This window comes from Macaca thibetana, chromosome X (genome assembly GCF_024542745.1).
Source record: "Macaca thibetana thibetana isolate TM-01 chromosome X, ASM2454274v1, whole genome shotgun sequence".
NCBI classification, from domain to species: domain Eukaryota; kingdom Metazoa; phylum Chordata; class Mammalia; order Primates; family Cercopithecidae; genus Macaca; species Macaca thibetana.
Genome location: NC_065598.1, coordinates 43,855,536 through 43,874,897, shown reverse-complemented (window position 1 = coordinate 43,874,897; position 19,362 = coordinate 43,855,536). Strand labels below are relative to the sequence as shown.

The window sequence follows — 19,362 nt, the reverse complement described above, 5'->3', positions numbered from 1 at the left end:
GGCTGACCACTCTTTTGGATATACGTGGGGACCCTGGGAACATATTCTCCAGCCACCATGAGGAGAAATGAATGGGCATCAGGGCTGGAAGTAGAAGATGGGATGAGACCTAGAACTTTTGGCGCAGAGCACTGGCTAGAACTATGAAGACTCTGATAAAACTTGAGGTAGTGCTTGGGTGGAGGTGGACAGAGGCTATAGAGGAAGGAGGAGGAAAAATAGGTTGATAGAGGAAAGAAGATTCCATGAAACTTCACAGCAGCCAAAAGTCATTCATCCTTATTGAAACTTCTAAGTCAGCGTTGGCACCTATCATTCCAAAGCTTATTAGCTTTTTTTTTTCTTTTTTTTTTTTTTTTGAGCCATGAGTACACATTTTTGTGAGTACTCTGCATTGGTGCCTTAATGCCTTGTTGAGTATGCCCACATTGAGTGCTTGCTGGTGGCTGAATGTGAACAGGCTTGTTCTGGGAAAAGACATAATGGCAGCGTCTGGTATTTTTGGTCATTCTGCCTATGTCCCCTTTCCTTCATCCCCCATCCTCACCCTAGTCTTTATGGTTTATTAAAATACTTCCCAGCTACCACTTAGGCAACTCTAACCACGTGCAAGGCTGGCCACAGAGCTCTGAACCTCAGAAGTCTCAGCTCCTTCTGACTCCCTCAGAGTTGGAACGTGCTAATGCTGCTTCCTGGAATGAGCCCTTTGCCCAGTTTTCTGTTGCGGGAAAGTATTTGGCGTTGTTAGTGAATGTGCTGCATCTTCTTACTTGATAGCCACATGATAAAACAGTTGTATTTTCTTTCATGCCATAGGGACTTCTATCCGGCGTCATCGGATTACTCTCCCGCCTCCTGATGAGGATCAGTTTTATACTGTGTATCATTTTAATGTCGGCACAGAGGTTGTCTTCTATGGTCGGACATTCAAGATTTATGATTGTGATGCATTCACAAGAAACTTTTTGAGGAAAATAGGGGTCAAAGTGAATCCCCCAGTACCATGTCCGGAAGATCCTTACATGAAGATTCGGAGAGAGGTAAGGAATTGACGTGCATTGAGTTCTTGTCTTCAAAATAAAAATTCCTTTGGAAAGTCAGTAAAGGGTATTTGTACTCCTGATGCAGATGTCAAAGACCTTTTAGGGCCATAGTTATTCCAGTTGTTTTGTTATTCTTTGGGCCAGAGGGAAGGCTGAGTGTTAGCCACAGAGCAGGAATGACTTCCTCACTGCCTCACCCCAATTCTCTCTGTGGAGAGTCTCTCTTTCAGGTAGTAGGAGTCTTCAGTGAACTGCACAGGTGAGACAGTTTCTAGATACCCACAACTGGCTTTGTGGTCACTGATGGTGTATGAATTGTATCCACACTTCCTTGGCTTGTGTTTTTGCATTTTAGTTGCCTAACTGGCTAGAAAGATCTTTGCTTCTATACTAGTGATTTAGTGAACCAAGCCTTGGGTACACCTTTTTACTTCCCCCTAGGAAATTCCAGGTCCTCTTAGGGTGGCATTGGAATGCCGAGATGCTCTGGAAGAATAAGGAGGACCATGATTCTGGTGTACCCCCTTTAGGAAATGATATTTGTGTACAACGTCTGACCCCAGCTAGGGTAAGGGAGTAAAGACTCAATATTTTTAGTATTATTTTTGTCTTCCTATGTTTTAAACAGTCCCTGGGCCCAAATTCTGTTTTCTAGAAGAATTTGAACACTCACAGGGGTAGAAGGTGGCACACCCAGCTAATCTCTTTGCTGGGACTGGATCGCAAATCTCTTGACTCTTACCCTGATTTCCATCATCATCACTTGTTTCCTTTTTCCTTTTCTATTGAAGTGTGATTACACACAGTAAAATACACAGAAATTAAGTGTACAGTTGGATGAGTCTTAACAAATACATGTACCCGTATAACCTACCCCCAGATTGAGATGTAGAGCATTTTTCTTCCCCCAGAAAGTCCCCTCATGTGTTTTTCCTATCAATCCCACTCCCCACCACAGACAACTGCTGTCCTCATTTCGATCCCCATAGATGAGTGTTGTCTGATTTTTATTGTTTTAAAACTTACAATTCATTTCCTTGCAGAGAGGTAACAAAATTTAGAACAAAATTCTCTTTGGATTCTGTTTTGATCTCTTTTTAAAAGCCACTTGTAGGATCATTCATCTATTCCTGCCTCCCAGCCCCAGCAAAATTATTCTTTAATGTTGTTGTAGGCATACAACCCTCTGGAGAAATATATATATTGTTGATCTTGGAATATTTAAGGTGAAATGCCTGTATATTGATGTACAAAGGGATATTTTTGGTTTGGATTCATTTTTAGTTTTTCCAAATGCCCTGGATGAAAGAGTCTAGATAAATAGAAAGAATTTAGAACCAGCAGAGAGGACTTGAAGGAAATGGATCCAAATGAATTGCTACCCTTTGCATATGGCTACACTCATTCACTAACAGTTGTTGTTACATGATAGTGATTGTGAATGATGATGGATTATATGAAAATGCACAGAGCATCATGGGATTTCATAGGTTTATGAAGAAAAAATATATATATATATATTTAAAATTATACTTTAAGTTCTGGGATACATGTGCAGAATGTGCAGGTTTGTTACATAGGTATACACGTGCCATGGTGGTTTTCTGCACCCATCAACCCATCATCTACATTAGGTGTTTCTCCTAATGCTATCCCTCCCCTATCCCCCCATCCCCTGATAGGCCCTGGTGTGTGATGTTCCCCTCCCTGTGTCCATGTGTTCTCATTGTTCAACTCCCATTTATGAGTGAGAACATGGAGTGTTAGGTTTTCTGTTCCTGTGTTAGTTTGCAGAGAATGATGGTTTCCAGCTTCATCCATGTCCCTACAAAGGACGTGAACTCATCCTTTTTAATGACTGCATAGTATTCCATGGTATACTATGGTACAGTAAACATACATGTGCATGTGTCTTTATAGTAGGATGATTTATAATCCTTTGGGTATATACCCAGTAATGGGATTGCTGGGTCAAATGGTATTTCTGGTTCTAGATCCTTAAGGAATTGCCACATTGTCTTCCATAATGGTTGAACTAATTTGCACTCCCATGAGCAGTGTAAAAGCATTCCTATTTTTCCACATCCTCTCCAACATCTGTTGTTTCCTGACTTTTTAATGATTGCCATTCTTTTTTTTTTTTTCCTTCCGAAATGGAGTCTCACTCTGTTGTCCAGGCTGCAGTGCAGTGGCACGATCTTGACTCACTGCAAACTCCGCCTCCCGGGTTCAAGCAATTCTCTGCCTCAGCCTCCTGAGTAGCTGGGATTACAGGGGCCTGCCACCACATCCGGCTAACTTTTTTTTTTTTTTTTTTTTTTTTTTTTTGTATTTTTAGTAGAGATGGGGTTTCACCATCTTGGCCAGGTTGGTATTGAACTCCTGACCTCGTGACCCACCTGCCTCAGCCTCCCAATGATCACCATTCTAACTGGCGTGAGATGGTATCTCATTGTGGTTTTGATTTGCATTTCTCTAATGACCAGTGATGATGAGCTTTTTTTAATATGTTTGTCGGCCATATAAATGTCTTGTTTTGAGAAGTGTCTGTTCATATCCTTTGCCCACTTTTTTATGTTTTTTTTTGTTTTGTTTTGTAAATTTGTTTAAGTTCCTTGTAGATTCTGGATATTAGCCCTTTGTCAGATGGATAGGTTGCAAAAATTTTCTTCCATTCTGTAGTTTGCCTGTTCACTCTGATGATAGTTTCTTTTGCTGTGCAGAAGCTCATTAGCATAATTAGATCCCATTTGTCAATTTTGGCTTTTGTTGCCATGCCTTTGGTGTTTTAGTCATGAAGTCTTTTTCCCTGCCTATGTCCTGAATGGTATTGCCTAGGTTTTCTTTAGAGTTTTTATGGTTTTAGGTCTTATGTTTAAGTCTTTAATCCATCTTGAGTTAATTTTTGTATAAGGTGTAAGGAAGGGGTCCAGTTTCAGTTTTCTGCATATGGCTAGCCAGTTTTCCCAACACCATTTATTAAATAGGGAATCCTTTCTTCATTGCTTGTTTTTGTCAGGTTTGTCAAAGATCAGATGGTTGTAGATGTGTAGTGTTATTTCTGAGGCCTCTCTTCTGTTGCATTGGTCTATATATCTGTTTTGGTACCAGTACCATGCTGTTTTGGTTACTATAACCTTGTAGTATAGTTTGAAGTCAGGTAGTGTGATGCCTCCAGCTTTGTTCTTTTTGCTTAGGATTGTCTTGGCTATATGAGCTCTTTTTTGGTTCCATATGAAATTTAAAGTAGTTTTTTCTAATTCTGTGAAGAAAGTCAATGGTAGCTTGATGGAGATGGCATTGAATCTATAGATTACTTTGGGCAGTCTGACCATTTTTGCAATATTGATTCTTCTATCCATGAGCATGGAATGTTTTTCCATTTGTTTGTGTCCTCCCTTATTTCCTCAAGCAGTGGTTTGTAGTTCTCCTTGAAGAGATCCTTCACATCCCTTGTGAATTGTATTCCTAGGTATTTTATTCTCTTTGTAGCAGTTGTGAATGGGAGTTCACTCATGATTTGGCTCTCTGTTTGTCTGTTATTGGTGTATAGGAATGCTTGTGTTTTTTGCACATTGATTTTGTGTCCTGAGACTTTGCCAAAGTTGCTTATCAGCTTAAGGAGATTTTGGGCTGAGATGATGGGGTTTTCTAAATATACAATCATGTCATCTGCAAATAGAGACAATTTGACTTCCTCTCTTCCTATTTGAATACCCTTTATTTCTTTCTCTTGCCTGATTGCCCTGGCCAGAACTTCCAATACTATGTTGAATAGGAGTGGTGAGAGAGAGCATCCTTGTCTTGTGCCAGCTTTCAAAGGGAATGCTTCCAGCTTTTTCCCATTCAGCATGATATTGGCTGTGGGTTTGTCATAAACAGCTCTTATTATTTTGAGATACATTCCATCAATATCTAGTTTATGGAGAGTTTTTAGCATGAAGGGGTGTTGAATTTTATTGAAGGCCTTTTCTGTATCTATTGAGATAATCATGTGATTTTTGTCATTGGTTCTATTTATGTAATTCATTACGTTTATTGATTTGCACATGTTGAACTGGCCTTGCATCCCAGGGATGAAGCTGACGATCTGGATGGATAAACTTTTTCATGTGCTACTGGATTGGGTTTGCCAGTATTTTATTCATGATTTTTGCATCGATCTTCATCAGGGATACTGGCCTGAAATTTTCTTTTTTTGTTGTTGTGTCTCTGCCAGGTTTTCGTATCAGGATGATGCTGGCCTCATAAAATGAGTTAGGGAGGAGTGCCTCTTTTTCTGTTGTTTGAAATGGTTTCAGAAGGAATGGTACCAGCTCCTCTTTGTACCTCTGGTAGAATTTGGCTGTGAGTTGATCTGGTCCTGGGCTTTTTTTGGTTGGTAGGCTATTGATTACTGCCTCAATTTCAGAACTTGTTATTGGTCTATTCAGGGATTTGACTTCTTCCTGGGTTAGTCTTGGGAGGGTGTATGTGTCCAGGAATTTATTTCTTCTAGATTTTCTAGTTTATCTGCGTAGAGGTGTTTATACTATTCTCTGATGGTAGTTTGTATTTCTGTGGGATCAGTGGTGATATCCTGTTTATCGTTTTTTATTGTGTCTATTTGATTCTTCTCACTTTTTTTCTTTGTCTGGCTATCTATTTTGACTGCTATCTATATAGACTGCTATCTATTAGCAGTCTATCTTTTTTGTTGATCTTTTCAGAAAACTACCTCCTGGATTCATTGATTTTTTGAAGGATTTTTCATGTCTCTACCTCCTTCAGTTCTGCTCTGATCTTAGTTATTTCTTGCCTTCTGCTAGCTTTTGCATTTGTTTGCTCTTGCTTCTCTAGTTCTTTTAATTGTGATGTTAGTGTGTTGATTTTAGATCTTTCCCACTTTCTCCTGTGGGCATTTAGTGCTATAAATTTCCCTCTAAACAGCGCTTTAGTTGTGTCCCAGAGATTGTGGTATGTTGTGTCTTTGTTCTCATTTGTTTCAAATAACTTATATATTTCTGCCTTAACTTTGTTATTTACCCAGTAGTCATTCAGGAGCAGGTTGTTCAGTTTCCATGCAGTTGTGCGGTTTTGAGTGAATTTCTTAATCCTGAGTTCTGAGTTGATTGCTCTGTGGTCTGAGAGACTGTTTGTTATGATTTCCGCTCTTTTGCATTTGCTGAGGAATGTTTTACTTCCCATTATGTGGTCAACTTTAGAATAATTGTGGTGCTGAGAAGAATGTATATCTGTTGATTTGGGGTGGAGAGTTCTGTAGATGTCTGTTAGGTCCGCTTGGTCCAGAGCTGAGTTCAAGTCCTGAATATCCTTGTTAATTTTCTGGCTCATTGATCTGTCTAATATTGACAGTGGGTTGTTAAAGTCTCTCATTATTATTGTGTGGAAGTCTAAATCTCTTTGTAGGTCTCTAAGAACTTGCTTTATGAATCTGGGTGCCCCTGTATTGGGTGCATATATATTTAAGATAGTTAGCTCTTCTTGTTGCATTGATCTCTTTACCATTATGAAATGCCCTTCTTTGTCTTTTTTGATCTTTGCTGGCTTAAAGTCTGTTTTATCAGAGACTAGGATAGCAACCCCTGCTTTTTTTTTGCTTTCCATTTGCTTGGTAAATCTTCCTCCCTCCCTTTATTTTGAGCTATGTGTGTCTTTGCATGTGAGATGAGTCTCCTGAATACAGCACACCGACGTGTCTTGACTCTTCATCCAATTTGCCAGTCTGTGTCTTTTAATTGGGGCATTTAGCCTGTTTACATTTAAGGTTAAAATTGTTATGTGTGAATTTGATCCTGTCATTATGATGCTAGCTGGTTATTTTGTCCATTAGTTGATGCAGTTTCTTCATAGCGTCGACGGTCTTTACAATTTGGTATGTTTTTGTGGTGGCTGGTACCAGTTTTTCCTTTCCACATTTAGTGCTTCCTTCAGGAGCTCCTGTAAGGCAGGCCTGGTGATGACAAAATCTTTCAGTATTTGCTTGTCTGTAAAGGATTTTATTTCCCCCTTGCTTATGAAGCCTAGTTTGGCTGGATATGAAATTCTGGGTTGAAAATTCTTTTCTTTAAGGATGTTGAATATTGGCCCCCACTTTCTTGTGGCTTGTAGGGTTTCTTCAGAGAGGCCTGCTGTTAGTCTGATGGGCTTCCCTTTGTGGGTAACCTGACCTTTCTCTCTGGCTGCCCTTAACACTTTTTCCTTCATTTCAACCTTGGTGAATCTGACAATTATATGTCTTGGGGTTTCTCTTCTTGAGGAGTATCTTTGTGGTGTCCTCTGTATTTCCTAAATTTGAAGGTTGGCCTGTCTTGCTATGTTGGGGAAGTTCTCCTGGATAATATCCTGAAGAGTGTTTTGCAACTTGGTTCCATTCTCCCTATCACTTTCAGGTACGTCAAACGTATGTTTGGTGTTTTCACATAGTCCCATATTTCTTGGAGGCTTTGTTTGTTCCTTTTCATTCTTTTTTTCTCTTATCTTGTCTTCATGCTTTATTTCATTAAGTTGATCTTCCGTCTCTGATATCCTTTCTTCCGCTTGATCGATTTGGCTATTGATACTTGTGTATGCTTCACAAAGTTCTCCTGCTGTGTTTTTCAGCTCCATCAGGTCTTTTATGTTCTTCTCTAAGCTGGTTATTCTAGTTAGCAATTCCTCTAACCTTTTTTCAAGGTTCTTAGCTTTCTTGCATTGGGTTACAATATGCTCCTTTAGCTCAGAGGAGTTTGTTATTACCCACCTTCTGAAGCCTACTTCTGTCAATTCATCAAACTCATTCTCCGTCCAGTTTTGTTCTCTTGCTGGCAAGGAGTTGTGGTCCTTTGGAGGAGAAGAAGTGTTCTGGTTTTTGGAATTTTCAGCCTTTTTGTGCTAGTTTTTCCTCATCTTTGTGGATTTATCTACCTTTGGTCTTTGATGTTGGTGACCTTTGGATGGAGTTTTCATTTGGACATCCTTTTTGTTGATGTTGATGCTATTCCATTCTGTTCGTTAGTTTTCCTTCTAATAGTCAGGCTTCTCTGCTGCAGGTCTGCTGGAGTTTGCTGGAGCTCCACTCCAGACCTTGTTTGCCTGGGTATCACCAGTGGAGGCTGCAGAACAGCAAAGATTGCTGCCTGTTCCTTCCTCTGGAAGCTTCATCCCAGAGGTGCACCTGCCAGATGCCAGCTGGAGGTCTCCTGTAAGAGGTGTCTGTCAACCCTTGCTGGGAGGTGTCTCCTAGCAGGAGGCACAGGGGTCAGGGACCCACTTGAGGAGACAATCTGTCCCTTAGCAGAGCTCGAACGCTGTGCTAGGAGATCTGCTGCTCTCTTCAGAGCTGGCAGGAGGAACGTTTAAGTCTGCTGAAACTGTGTCCACAGCCACCCCTTCCCCCATGTGCTGTGTCCCAGGAAGATGGAAGTTTTATCTATAAGCCTGTGACTAGGGCTGCTGCCTTTCTTTCAGTGATGCCTTACCCAGAGAGAAGGAATCTAGAGAGGTAGTCTGGCTACAAAATCTTTGCCAAGCTGTGGTGAACCCCACCCAGTTAGAACTTCCTGGAGGCTTTGTTTACACTCTGAGGGGAAAACTGCCTACACAAGCCTCAGTAATGGCGGATGCCCCTCCCCCCACCAAGCTCCAGCATCCCAGATCGACTTTAGACTGCTGTGCTGGCAGCAAGAATTTCAAGCCATTGGTCTTAGCTTGCTGGGCTCTGTGGGGTTGGGATCCACTGAGCTAGACCACTTGGCTCCCTGGCTTCCACCTCCTTTCCAGGGGAGTGAGCAGTTCTGTCTCACTGGTGTTCCAGGCGCCACTGGGGTATGAAAAAAAACTCCTGCAGCTAGCTTGGTGTCTGCCCAAACAGCTGCCCAGTTTTGTGCTTGAAACCTAGGGCCCTGGTGGTGTAGGCACCTGAGGAAATCTCCTGGTCTGAGGGTTGCAAAGACCATGGGAAAAGCATAGTATCTGGGCTGGAGTGCACTGTTCCTCATGGCATAGTCCTTCATGGCTTCTGTTGGCTAGGGGAGGGAGTTCCCCGACCCCTTGCGCTTCCTGGGTGAGGCAACGCCCCACCCTGCTTTGGCTCGCCCTCCCTGGGCTGCACCTACTGTCTAACCAGTCCCAATGAGATGAGCCGAATACCTCAGTTGGAAATGCAGAAATCACCCCCCTTCTGCATTGATCTCGCTGGGAGCTGCAGACCGGAGCTGTTCCTATTCGGCCATCTTGCCAGCCACCCCCAGAAAAAGATCTTTTGTGCCAGGAATTGCGAATAAATACTAAGAACAGCTAAGAAATGTTTTAAATAATTTCCTTTCAGAGTGGGAACATCATTTTAGCATTTATTCCCTCAGGGAGAAAATTCTTCAATAAATATAGAAATCTTTGGGAAATTAGGAGTTTAATAAGAGGCTTCTATATTGACTTTCATACATTTGCTTCTGCAGTGTTTGCTGTCTTGAACTGTAAAGTTAAAATTAAACAATTTAACTTAGACTGAAAAGAATCCCAATGGTATATTATCAATAATGCTTTTCTTAGAGGCCTCATAATGCCAAAGAAACGTTTTTCAATCAATTGAAACTGTGGTCCCATAATTTCATTTAAATATCAGGGATAAGACTGAAGAGTCTTTGGAAAGCCATCATGTCTCCCCGCTGTCTTGGGTTAAGACTGCACCTAGACTGCCCTCAACAGATAGAAATTTCAAGAATTTACAAAAAGATTGTATAACCTGATTTGGGATAACATCTCCCTTGTCAGTGTGCACTTCTTTATGTAACAGTCCTATTTGATTACATCAGATGAAATGGGGGCAGTTTAACTCCACGACAGGGCTGCAGAAGTGCAAATAGAGGGAAGAGTTACATCAAGAAGACTATGGAACTAGTGGTTCCTGGGCCAGAGGACAGCCGAGGCAGAGGCTCTGCAGACCTTAAGTTCTCCATTTGCTGTGCTCCTGTTTCTCCGGGGCATTCTTATCCTTGATACCTAAAGCTTTTTGAGCTAAAATAAAACAGTGAATATATTTCTTCCCTTTTACCTTCACAAAAATCTTTGAATGAATAAGAATTATGTACACATATGAATTTCCCAGTGAAAAGACAAATTATGTTTTTGGTTGAGATATAATTAACATAGAGTCAATTGTATAAATCTTAAGTGTATAGGTCAACACGTTTTGTAAAATGTGTGCAGTTGAGTAACCAACACAAAAATCGAGATGTAGAATATTTTTATCACTTTAGAAAGCTCCTTTCTCCCCCTTTCTGGTCAAATTCCCTACCTGGAGGCAATTACTATTCTGATTTCTGTTACCATAGATTAGTTTTGTCTGTTCTTAAATAAGAATTTTAAATCTTTGAGAAAAGTCAGTTTTAAAAAATATTAAAGAAGTATAGTTTTTTTCATTTATTTATGTATTTATTTATTTATTTATTTATTTAGATACGGAGTATTGCTCTGTTGCCCAGGCTGGAGTGCAGTGGCACAATCTTGGCTCACTGCAACCTCTGCCTCCCAGGTTCAAGGAATTCTCCTGCCTCAGCCTCCTGAGTAGCTGGGATTACTGGCGCCTGCCACCACACCTGGCTAAATGTTTTTGTATTTTTAGTAGGGATGACCAGGCTGGTCTCAAACTCCTGGCCTCAAATGATCCACCTACCTTGGCCTCCCAAGGTGCTGAGATTACAGGTGTGAGTCACCCCGCCTGGCCAGAAGTATAATTTAGTGTATTAATGTTTAATATGAAAAACTTCTTCATACTTGTTTGTCTCTATTCTTAAGGTTAAAACTGGTTATAGATGCATATGTATCTATGTCATAGTTGAAATTAAAAAACAAAATCACAGAATAGTCTATAGAAAAGTAGATCTTTTTTGTTTTCTTTTTTTTTTGAGACAGGGTCATGTTCTGTTGCCTAGGCTGGAGCGCAGTGGTGTGAACATAGCTCACTGCAGCCTTGACCTCCTGAGGTCAACAATTCTCCCATCTCAGCCTCCTGAGTAGCTGGGACTATAGGCGTGTAACACCGTACCTGGCTAATGTTTTTTTTTTAAGAGTTGTGTTTTTGGCCGGGCGCGGTGGCTCAAGCCTGTAATCCCAGCACTTTGGGAGGCCGAGACGGGCAGATCACGAGGTCAGGAGATCGAGACCATCCTGGCTAACACAGTGAAACCCCGTCTCTACTAAAAAAATACAAAAAACTAGCTGGGTGAGGCGGCGGGCACCTGTAGTCCCAGCTACTCGGGAGGCTGAGGCAGGAGAATGGCGTAAACCCGGGAGGTGGAGCTTGCAGTGAGCTGAGATCCGGCCACTGCACTCCAGCCTGGGTGACAGAGCGAGACTCCGTCTCAAAAAAAAAAAAAAAAAGAGTTGTGTTTTTGCCATGTTGCCCAGGCTGATCTTGAACTCCTGAACTCAAGCAATTTTCTCGCTTTGGCCTCCCAAAATGCTGGGATTACAGGCATGAGCCACCGTACCTGGCCAAAAATATATCTTTATATATTTGTCACTTGATTGTGTGTATCTTAGAAGTGATTATGCAAACCCTGCAACTATTACTGACATTTTCTCCATTTGCAGGTTCTAGAACACGTAGAGCCCTTACGTCCCTACGAATCCCTCGACACCCTGAAACAGTTCCTCCAGTATCATGGCAAGATTTTGTGTTTCTTCTGCCTGTGGGATGACTCAGTCTCAATGTTTGGAGACCGTAGAGAACTCATCCTGCATTACTTCTTGTGTGATGATACTATTGAAATCAAAGAATTGCTTCCACACAACTCAGGCCGAGATGCTATAAAAATGTTCCTCCGGAGGAGTAAGCTGCCCAAGGTGAGCAGTGGACATAACCACTTTCTGAATTTGCTTGTGAGTCAAGAGACTAGAGTCACTGTTTGGAATGTTGTGTGTTATGACTATGTGATGATAATAACCATGCACTGGTGCAGGTATTTAGAAAACTTTCATTTTGTGCTCTCTATTAATATACATCTGTGAAAGTAATACAGAGAATATGATCAATTAGAGTTGGAACATTGAAGTTAAGGCAAGTAAAGGAAAAAAGTCAAATGTAAGAGAAAGCACCTATTCATCATTGAGTTCATATCCAGTTTTATGAAACTAAATGACTCCTTAGTAAAAGAATTGCTTGTGGCTTTGGACGGGGCACTACAGACTACTGAGGAGAGCCCATGGTTTGGTCTAGGTTGTGAATACAAACACACACTATACACATGCACCTACATGTGCATGTACACATGCACTCACAAACATACACATGCAAGTTTACAAACCAAAGTGCCTTTTCTGAGTGTAGCAACTGGTCACCAACTAGCCACTAGCTAGTGGCAGTGATGACTTTTGCATTTTACTTGATATTAAAAAGAGTTGTCAGATTGATTTCTATAAATATTTATGGCCATTTGAGAGCTCATGTAATTTGGGGGCAGCAGAAACTTCCCAGACCTGGATTAGAGTTGTGAGTCTGCCCCTTAATAGTTGTGCTACCTTGGGCAAATCGCATAACCTCTTTGAGCTTATTTCCCTGTCTTTAAAATGTGGTAACATAGTAAAAAAACAAAAAAACAAAAAAACACCATCAAAGGACCTGTAAACACCTATAAGGACACTTAAAAACATAAAGGCTTTTTCAAAAGCTCTGTTATATTTTCTTTCTTATTTGGGTAAAGTATCTTCTTAGTGCACATGGAAAGGTTACCATAACACTGATTTCCGAGGCAAATAACTGCTGACCATTCAGTCCTCACGGGAGGTTTTTCCAGATTCTCTGAGCCCACTGCCAGAAGCCCTACTGCGTGTGCTTGGAGGCAGGGGAGGCACAGTTTGTCCCAGAGTGAGCCCTGGGATACGCATAGCAGGCAACCAGGAGGTGCCAGAAAAACCTGTTTTTAGAATGACTTTGAAAAATAGGCTAAATATAAAATAATAATGACATACCTGACATTTACAGTGTGCCAACATCAGTTAATTCATTTTATTCATTCATTCAACAAATATTCATTGAGTGCCACCTGTATGCCAGCCCTGGAGTTATAGTAAGAAAGGGAATGGATTAAATCCTACCACACCTTGTTTTGATTTTGTCTTCCAGAATTGCCCACCTAGAGTCTATCAACCAGGCCAGATAACAGATCGAGCGGTTCTCAATTTGTATGGTGACTTTATAAAGAACCAAGCGGATGGCTTCCTGATGGATAGATATAAGGGAAGGAACCTCACATTTTATTACCTGTTTCTAGGGTGACTTCTTTGGAACCTGAATAGTGGGGCGAGTTACATACTCTTTTCTTGTGAGATTGTGAATGAAATCGATGATTACATAAATATGCATTGTACTGCTGTTTATTAGTAATAAGCATGCTGAAATGTCTATATAAATATATGCATTGCATTGCAGTTTGTAAGTATAATACTACAGTGCTAAAATAATACTTTAGAACATTAACATCAACTGGTTGCTTTTTTATTTGATTTTTAAAATTTAGTTATTAAAGACTGAAGTTTTATTTTTAATTTCCTTTTTTTCTCTGGGAAGGGGTTCCTGGTTCTTTGGAGGGTCCATGGTGCCAATGCTATGTTCCTTTGTCTTTATTAGCTAGGAGAAGTAGACCAAGAGTTTTACAAAGATAGTGACCTGTCCCTCGGAGTCACCATCAATGTGTGGGGAAGAAAAGTGCTCCTTTATGACTGTGATGAATTTACAAAGTCTTATTATAAGTCTAAATATGGAATTGGTAAGTGATACGTATGTCAATTAAAATATTTTTAAAATTAAACTCTTTGTTCCCCAGTTAAGATTTTACTTTGGAGTTTCAAATGCTAGGCTCATAATAGCTACCACTTATTGTGCATTTGCTATCTTCCAGCTATTTGTTGTCTTATATATTCCTAACAATTCTCTATGGGTAGGCTCATGATCCCCGTTTTAGAGGTGAAAAAAACTGAGACTTAAAGGGGGCTCATTTGTCCAAGGTTATGCAGTGAGCAAAGAGTGAGCCAAGATTTGAACTTGTCTGCCTGATGCCAGGGACTTCCATTTTCCTTTATAGTCCTCTGCCCCACTCCGGTATGGGGTAAATGTTTTGGCTGAGCAATCAAAATGGAAAATGAATGCTTTTCTTTTCACTTAATTCTTACCACAATGGGTATACCTAATTGAGTTATCAAGGGAATTCTCTTCTGCTAGTTTTGCTCTCCCTTTCCTGGTGAGGCTCAGCCAGGTCTTAAGCTTCTCTCTTCTCAGACATTAACTCCGTTCCAATAAGGTTAGTTCAGTTCAGAATGAAAATGAGCTATTGATTGAGCACCTACTATATGTAGGTCATTGTAGTAGACTTAGGAGATACAGAATTGCATAAGAGGTTTCTAGGCTGGAAGGGGAACTGAGACCTGCAGCGTGTGACACCGTGTTACGAGTGTCTTGGAAGCTGGTGGAGGATGTGATGTGAAACCTAAAACATAAACCCTCATTTGTTAAACTCCCCTCTACCTGAGTCTCAAGGTACCTGCTGCTGCTAGAAATTGATGGGACTTGCTGACGTCCCAGTTTGGGACTGGAGTTGGGATAGGGGGTACTTAGTCCTGTACTTCTCTCTGGACCTTGGAGTATTCATATGAACACACTTCCCCGAGGGGTGAGATGGAAGCCAAGTGCAACCGCAGCTTCTTAAAAGACAAGGTGCTTTGTCTCTAGAATGAGATGAAGCCATACTATGTGTCTTGTTGTCTGCATTGTGTAGTATTCCTGGCCTTCTGGGAGTCTCTATATTGTGAGAGAAGGCACATCAAGCACACAAAGGGGTTAGAGTAAAAAAGGCTTTCAGTTTTACTCTTAGGTTCATTAGGGGAATTTGTTGCACTGCATCTGCATGCCAGATTAGTCAAAATGTATGGGCCCTACTGGGGCCAAATTGGTGACCTCTTTTTATTTTATTTTCTAAAATTAGTCCCCTTCAGTGGACACAGTTGGGCATATTTGCCTTGGGGACTGTGGACAAGAAGCAGCCAGGAATGTGTAGGTGGCAGCTGCTCTGGAGAAGCTGCTGGTGGCCCTTAGACTATGGGAAAAGAATTTGGCCTTTAATAAATGTAGATGCCTGTTTGGAATCCATAAGTCTTTAGTATAGAATGAAAATTTAAATGTATATATCAAGATGAGTCACCAAAAACCATAACTTACACCTGATGATTACCTTAATATAAAGGACATGGTAAATGTTCCAAAGCATTGTATGATTCCTTAAACATAAAGTCCAACTTTTGGTTGATGTTTGTCTGTCAGCTTGGTGAGAATATGAAAGTTGAATTTGGGAAAATGAATGTCCTAGTGGTGAGACTTAGTATGTTGTTAGGGTCTTAACGGCTTCTCTAGAAAATTTTTGGAGGCAATGTGAATTCCTTGTTGTGCTCCAAATCGAGTCATCCTGGGTAAATGTACCAGCTTCAAATGTCCTATGGTCCATTTCAGTTGAGTCCTTGTGCTTAATTTCTTTCTGTTCACTTCTTTTGTTCACTCTGTGGACTAATTGTATTATGTAAAAAAAAGTACTCTGTGCCTCTAAAGCTAATATAACATGAGCATTATGCATTTTAACAGAAAATTATGCAAATGCAAAATTATGATGCATTTCATAGTCACACTGACTTTTTATATTTCTCATAACATATGTTAAAATATCCCATTTAACAGACACTATTATTACACAACATTTCTTAAGTTACAACAGTGTACTTAATGTAAGTAAAGACTAGAAATTATATCTATGATGAGGTGGAGGGGAGAATGAATCAGTATTCTCTGATAATCTTTGCGTTTGTTTTTCCTGATTTTTTGGTAAGGTGAAATTAATATCCTTAATGTTACTTAGATACAGTTATTTCTGCCATTTTAATTTTATTTATAGTTCATCCGGTCCCAGCAATTTTTTAAACTGACCAAATTACATGTGTTATGTTTCGGTATCCTTAAAACCCAAACCAGGACAAAGTCCCATCAATCATCGTGGTTCTGTCAATAATCGTGGTCACATTTCCTCCCTTGTCAATTATTGCGTTCAGTAGAAAACCTGGGTGTCTCCACTGTGCAGCACGCAGGAAGGATCTGACAAGTACCAGCAACACAGCTAGGGGCCTCTCTAGCAGGAAGTCGGGGAAGACTTCTAACGCAGAATGCAGCCTTGGTGCTTTAGTACCTTCTCCTGTGTGATGATACCCCAACATATTTTGGGGGGAGAAAAAATGGCAGACAAAGACAAGGAGTTGGCCACAGTCCCAAGAAAGGTACATGGATAACCTTTCTATTTATGTAGAAGTGGAGGGCTTGCTAGAATTCCAAGAGACATTTGAGCTCCTGTGTAAAACTCAATCTCTTAAGATGATTCCTTCATACTTTTAAGGATTCTAAGGAGAAGGTGATTCCATAGATTTCTTCTCTTTAATAGTGCAGTGTGACCCCCTCCATCAGGCAGTTTGGCCATCCCTCTGGCCCTGGCTTGCCTGCTGGGCTGTAGCATGTCACTCCCTCATTATTTTATGTGAATGAACACCGACCGGCAGATGGAGGTCTGTTGATCTTTCCTATAGCATGAAGGTTGAAAAGGGCTCTAGGGGTTCCAGCAGGTGTTTCTTTCACTAAAAGGACAGGGATCAAATGTAAACTGTTCATACGTAGGAATTTCTGCTTTAGGTTGTTATTTGTCTATCAGTGGACTTTCTTATTTTTTCTTAGTGGCTGGGACAATGAAACTAGTAACAAGACTGTTCATTCTCATTGCTTTTGAACACTTATTAGGCTATACTTAGATTGAACAAAAATCTTAAAGACCTTTAATTTTGTGGAGTCATTTCTGGCCATCTCTGAATTTTTAGGAACAGCAGAACATTTAAGATGAGTGTTTAATGATTATTTGAGGGAACTGGACACTTAAAATTGCATCAATAGGATAGAATTGGCTTCTGGTCTCATCACATGGTCCTGATGGACCTAACAATTTTGTTTTTTTTGCTTCCCATATAAAATGAAGATGATTGAGATGGGAGGATTCTTAAAGATTTTATAGCTCTAACATGATGTGATTCACGAATATAGGTTTCATTGAAATCATTTGATGTGGGTATTGAATACAAGTACAAGTGGATTTACCTTGAAGCTAATGAATCATAATCTTTAGAGGTCTTCCTTTCCAGGGGTCCCAATCCAAGGCCCTGGCCTAATTTTGTCTTAGTAGTTTGACATTCTTCGTCTAGAAGAGCTTCGCCCAAATTATTTAAGCTTCTAGCCTCCCAAAACCTGTATTCATCTCTAGGCTACTAGAACATAATCAATGAAATTGAAGGCTTTTCCCAGTAGTCTTTCCCACTGAGATGGGGAATAGAAAATCACCACGAAGAAACATTAAGACTCCTTTGTAATATGTATCATCTCTCTGCCAATTTGTTGGAATCTCGTCAACCATGGATGGACATTCGAGAGATATATAGATATATATATATATGTTTTGACAAGTCACTTGGAATTAGAGAAATCAGATAATTAAAAGATATATCTGTCTCAGGATCTAGCAGAATGCCAACTTAAGACATTGGGGAAGATGCTTTGTACAAAAATGTATACTTTTTCATTTATTCAATGAATATTTTTGAACACCTAAAACATGCGGGATGCTGGGATGATGGAAAACCAAAGTGAAGAAACTTGTCATTCAGCTGTGAGTTCAGAGCTTTGTGAATGTATGCAAATTACCCAGAGAAATGGAATTTAAAGTTGGATCTTGAGCCAGAGTTTCCAAAAAGATGTATGTGGTGGTATAAAAGTCAGGCATGATGGAGTGGAAAAGTTCTCAGCTTTTATACACTAGATGGCACTGTGGGTGCAGAGGAAAGCTCTAAATTGGTTCTTTTGTTACTTAAATCTGTTGCAAAAATTATATGGTTGAGAAAACAACAGTGTGTTATAAGCCCTGTAATTCTGGAGGGAAGTGTAGAATGCAGTCCTAATTACTTTGAGATTCAATATGTGTCCTCTTTTGGTTAGACTGCTTAGATTGGTACGTAGAGTTGTATGTATATGTCTCCTGTTGTAAGAAACTGCTCAGGCCCAGATTTTTTAGTAATCACATAGAGCTCTCCTGCCATGGTTATGATGCTCTTCCTGAAATGAAAGACCAAACAGTGGTGCGTTAGATGTAATGGTTAGCAATGATAGAATCTACTGCAATTCTGCCCAATTCCAAGATTTGAACTCTCCTCTTTATTTCCAAGACTTTTCTTTAATCACCACAAAAATAGTAATAGTTGAAGCTCACAAGTCACTTCTGTACAGGCAGACTGGCTCCCCCCTTTCACTGAGTCACCTTTATAAACCTGTCTGCTGTAAGCAGTCTCTGTTAGGATGTAACAAGACTCTTTTGGGGATTGTGTTTGGGGAAATTTCACACAAAGGCTGCTAGGAAGTCTAAGGAAATATGAAAGCTGAAAATATTTTGAACAAGAGTTAGAAATGGCCTCAAGCTCTTAGCCTTTTGATCATCAGTTAAAACACAAAACAAAAACAAAAAAACCACCTTAATATTAAGAGTTAGGTTGTCTTGGATGAAAAATTGATCTCCATTTTCTCTTCTAGAGGTGTACACTAAAATTTGTACTCTTCCTCTATGAGAACTTCGACAGTGGAAAAGGAAATATTTGCTTATGTAGAACTCCTTTCATTCATGATTGAAAACACCTATGTCATACTGAAGCTTAGAGAAGAAGTAGAAAATAGATTCTGTGGGAGTTTGTTTTGTTTCATTTTAGGAAAGATCTGGCATCTTTTTTGCCATTTATGTTGGAGACAAACACAGTGACTTGGATAGATCGGGTCAATATGTTCCTTGCTCTGGAGAGCACGGTTGCTTCTGAGATTGTACAGCCTCGCAAATGAGTACCTGAAAGCTCCTAGGCTATTACAAATATCTTACCAGCTCTCTCTCCATCTCTCTTTCCTCACAGATGATAAGTATATAAATAAAATCAACAGTATTTACCGCATAGCACTCCCTTGGAGAGAGTAGGCAGTTGGCTATTTTAAAAGTTTTTTCTCTTTCTGTTTTGTTTGTTCACTTCATTGCATTTGAGTGCAATTGTAGTCTTTTCTTGGGCTTAACAAAAGCTACCTGGGGCTGTGGCTGGTGAGAGGAAAGTTTTATTTTGGTGTTTGTTTTTGAACTTCATAGGGAAATACTATGACCTGGAGTTGATTTGGAGGCAATGGAGGGTACTCAAATAGAGGGTGCAGTAGGAGGAGATGGTGGATGGGGAAGGATAAAGG

General features: G+C 40.2%; 2 protein-coding genes across 2 annotated transcripts in view; both read left to right on the top strand.

Annotated features, from left to right (window-relative positions):
- The window catches only part of MAOB (monoamine oxidase B), a 713,383-nt gene that overhangs the window by 214,378 nt on the left and 479,643 nt on the right, over window positions 1-19,362 (top strand). The gene's annotated exons all lie outside the window — the stretch shown is intronic.
- EFHC2 (EF-hand domain containing 2) overlaps window positions 1-19,362 on the top strand; it is a 198,034-nt gene that overhangs the window by 80,565 nt on the left and 98,107 nt on the right. The window contains exons 4-7 of the mRNA XM_050775820.1: window positions 817-1,040; window positions 11,616-11,867; window positions 13,147-13,258; window positions 13,649-13,789. Coding sequence (XP_050631777.1) covers window positions 817-1,040; window positions 11,616-11,867; window positions 13,147-13,258; window positions 13,649-13,789 — 729 coding nt within the window. The remainder of the gene's footprint in view (window positions 1-816; window positions 1,041-11,615; window positions 11,868-13,146; window positions 13,259-13,648; window positions 13,790-19,362) is intronic.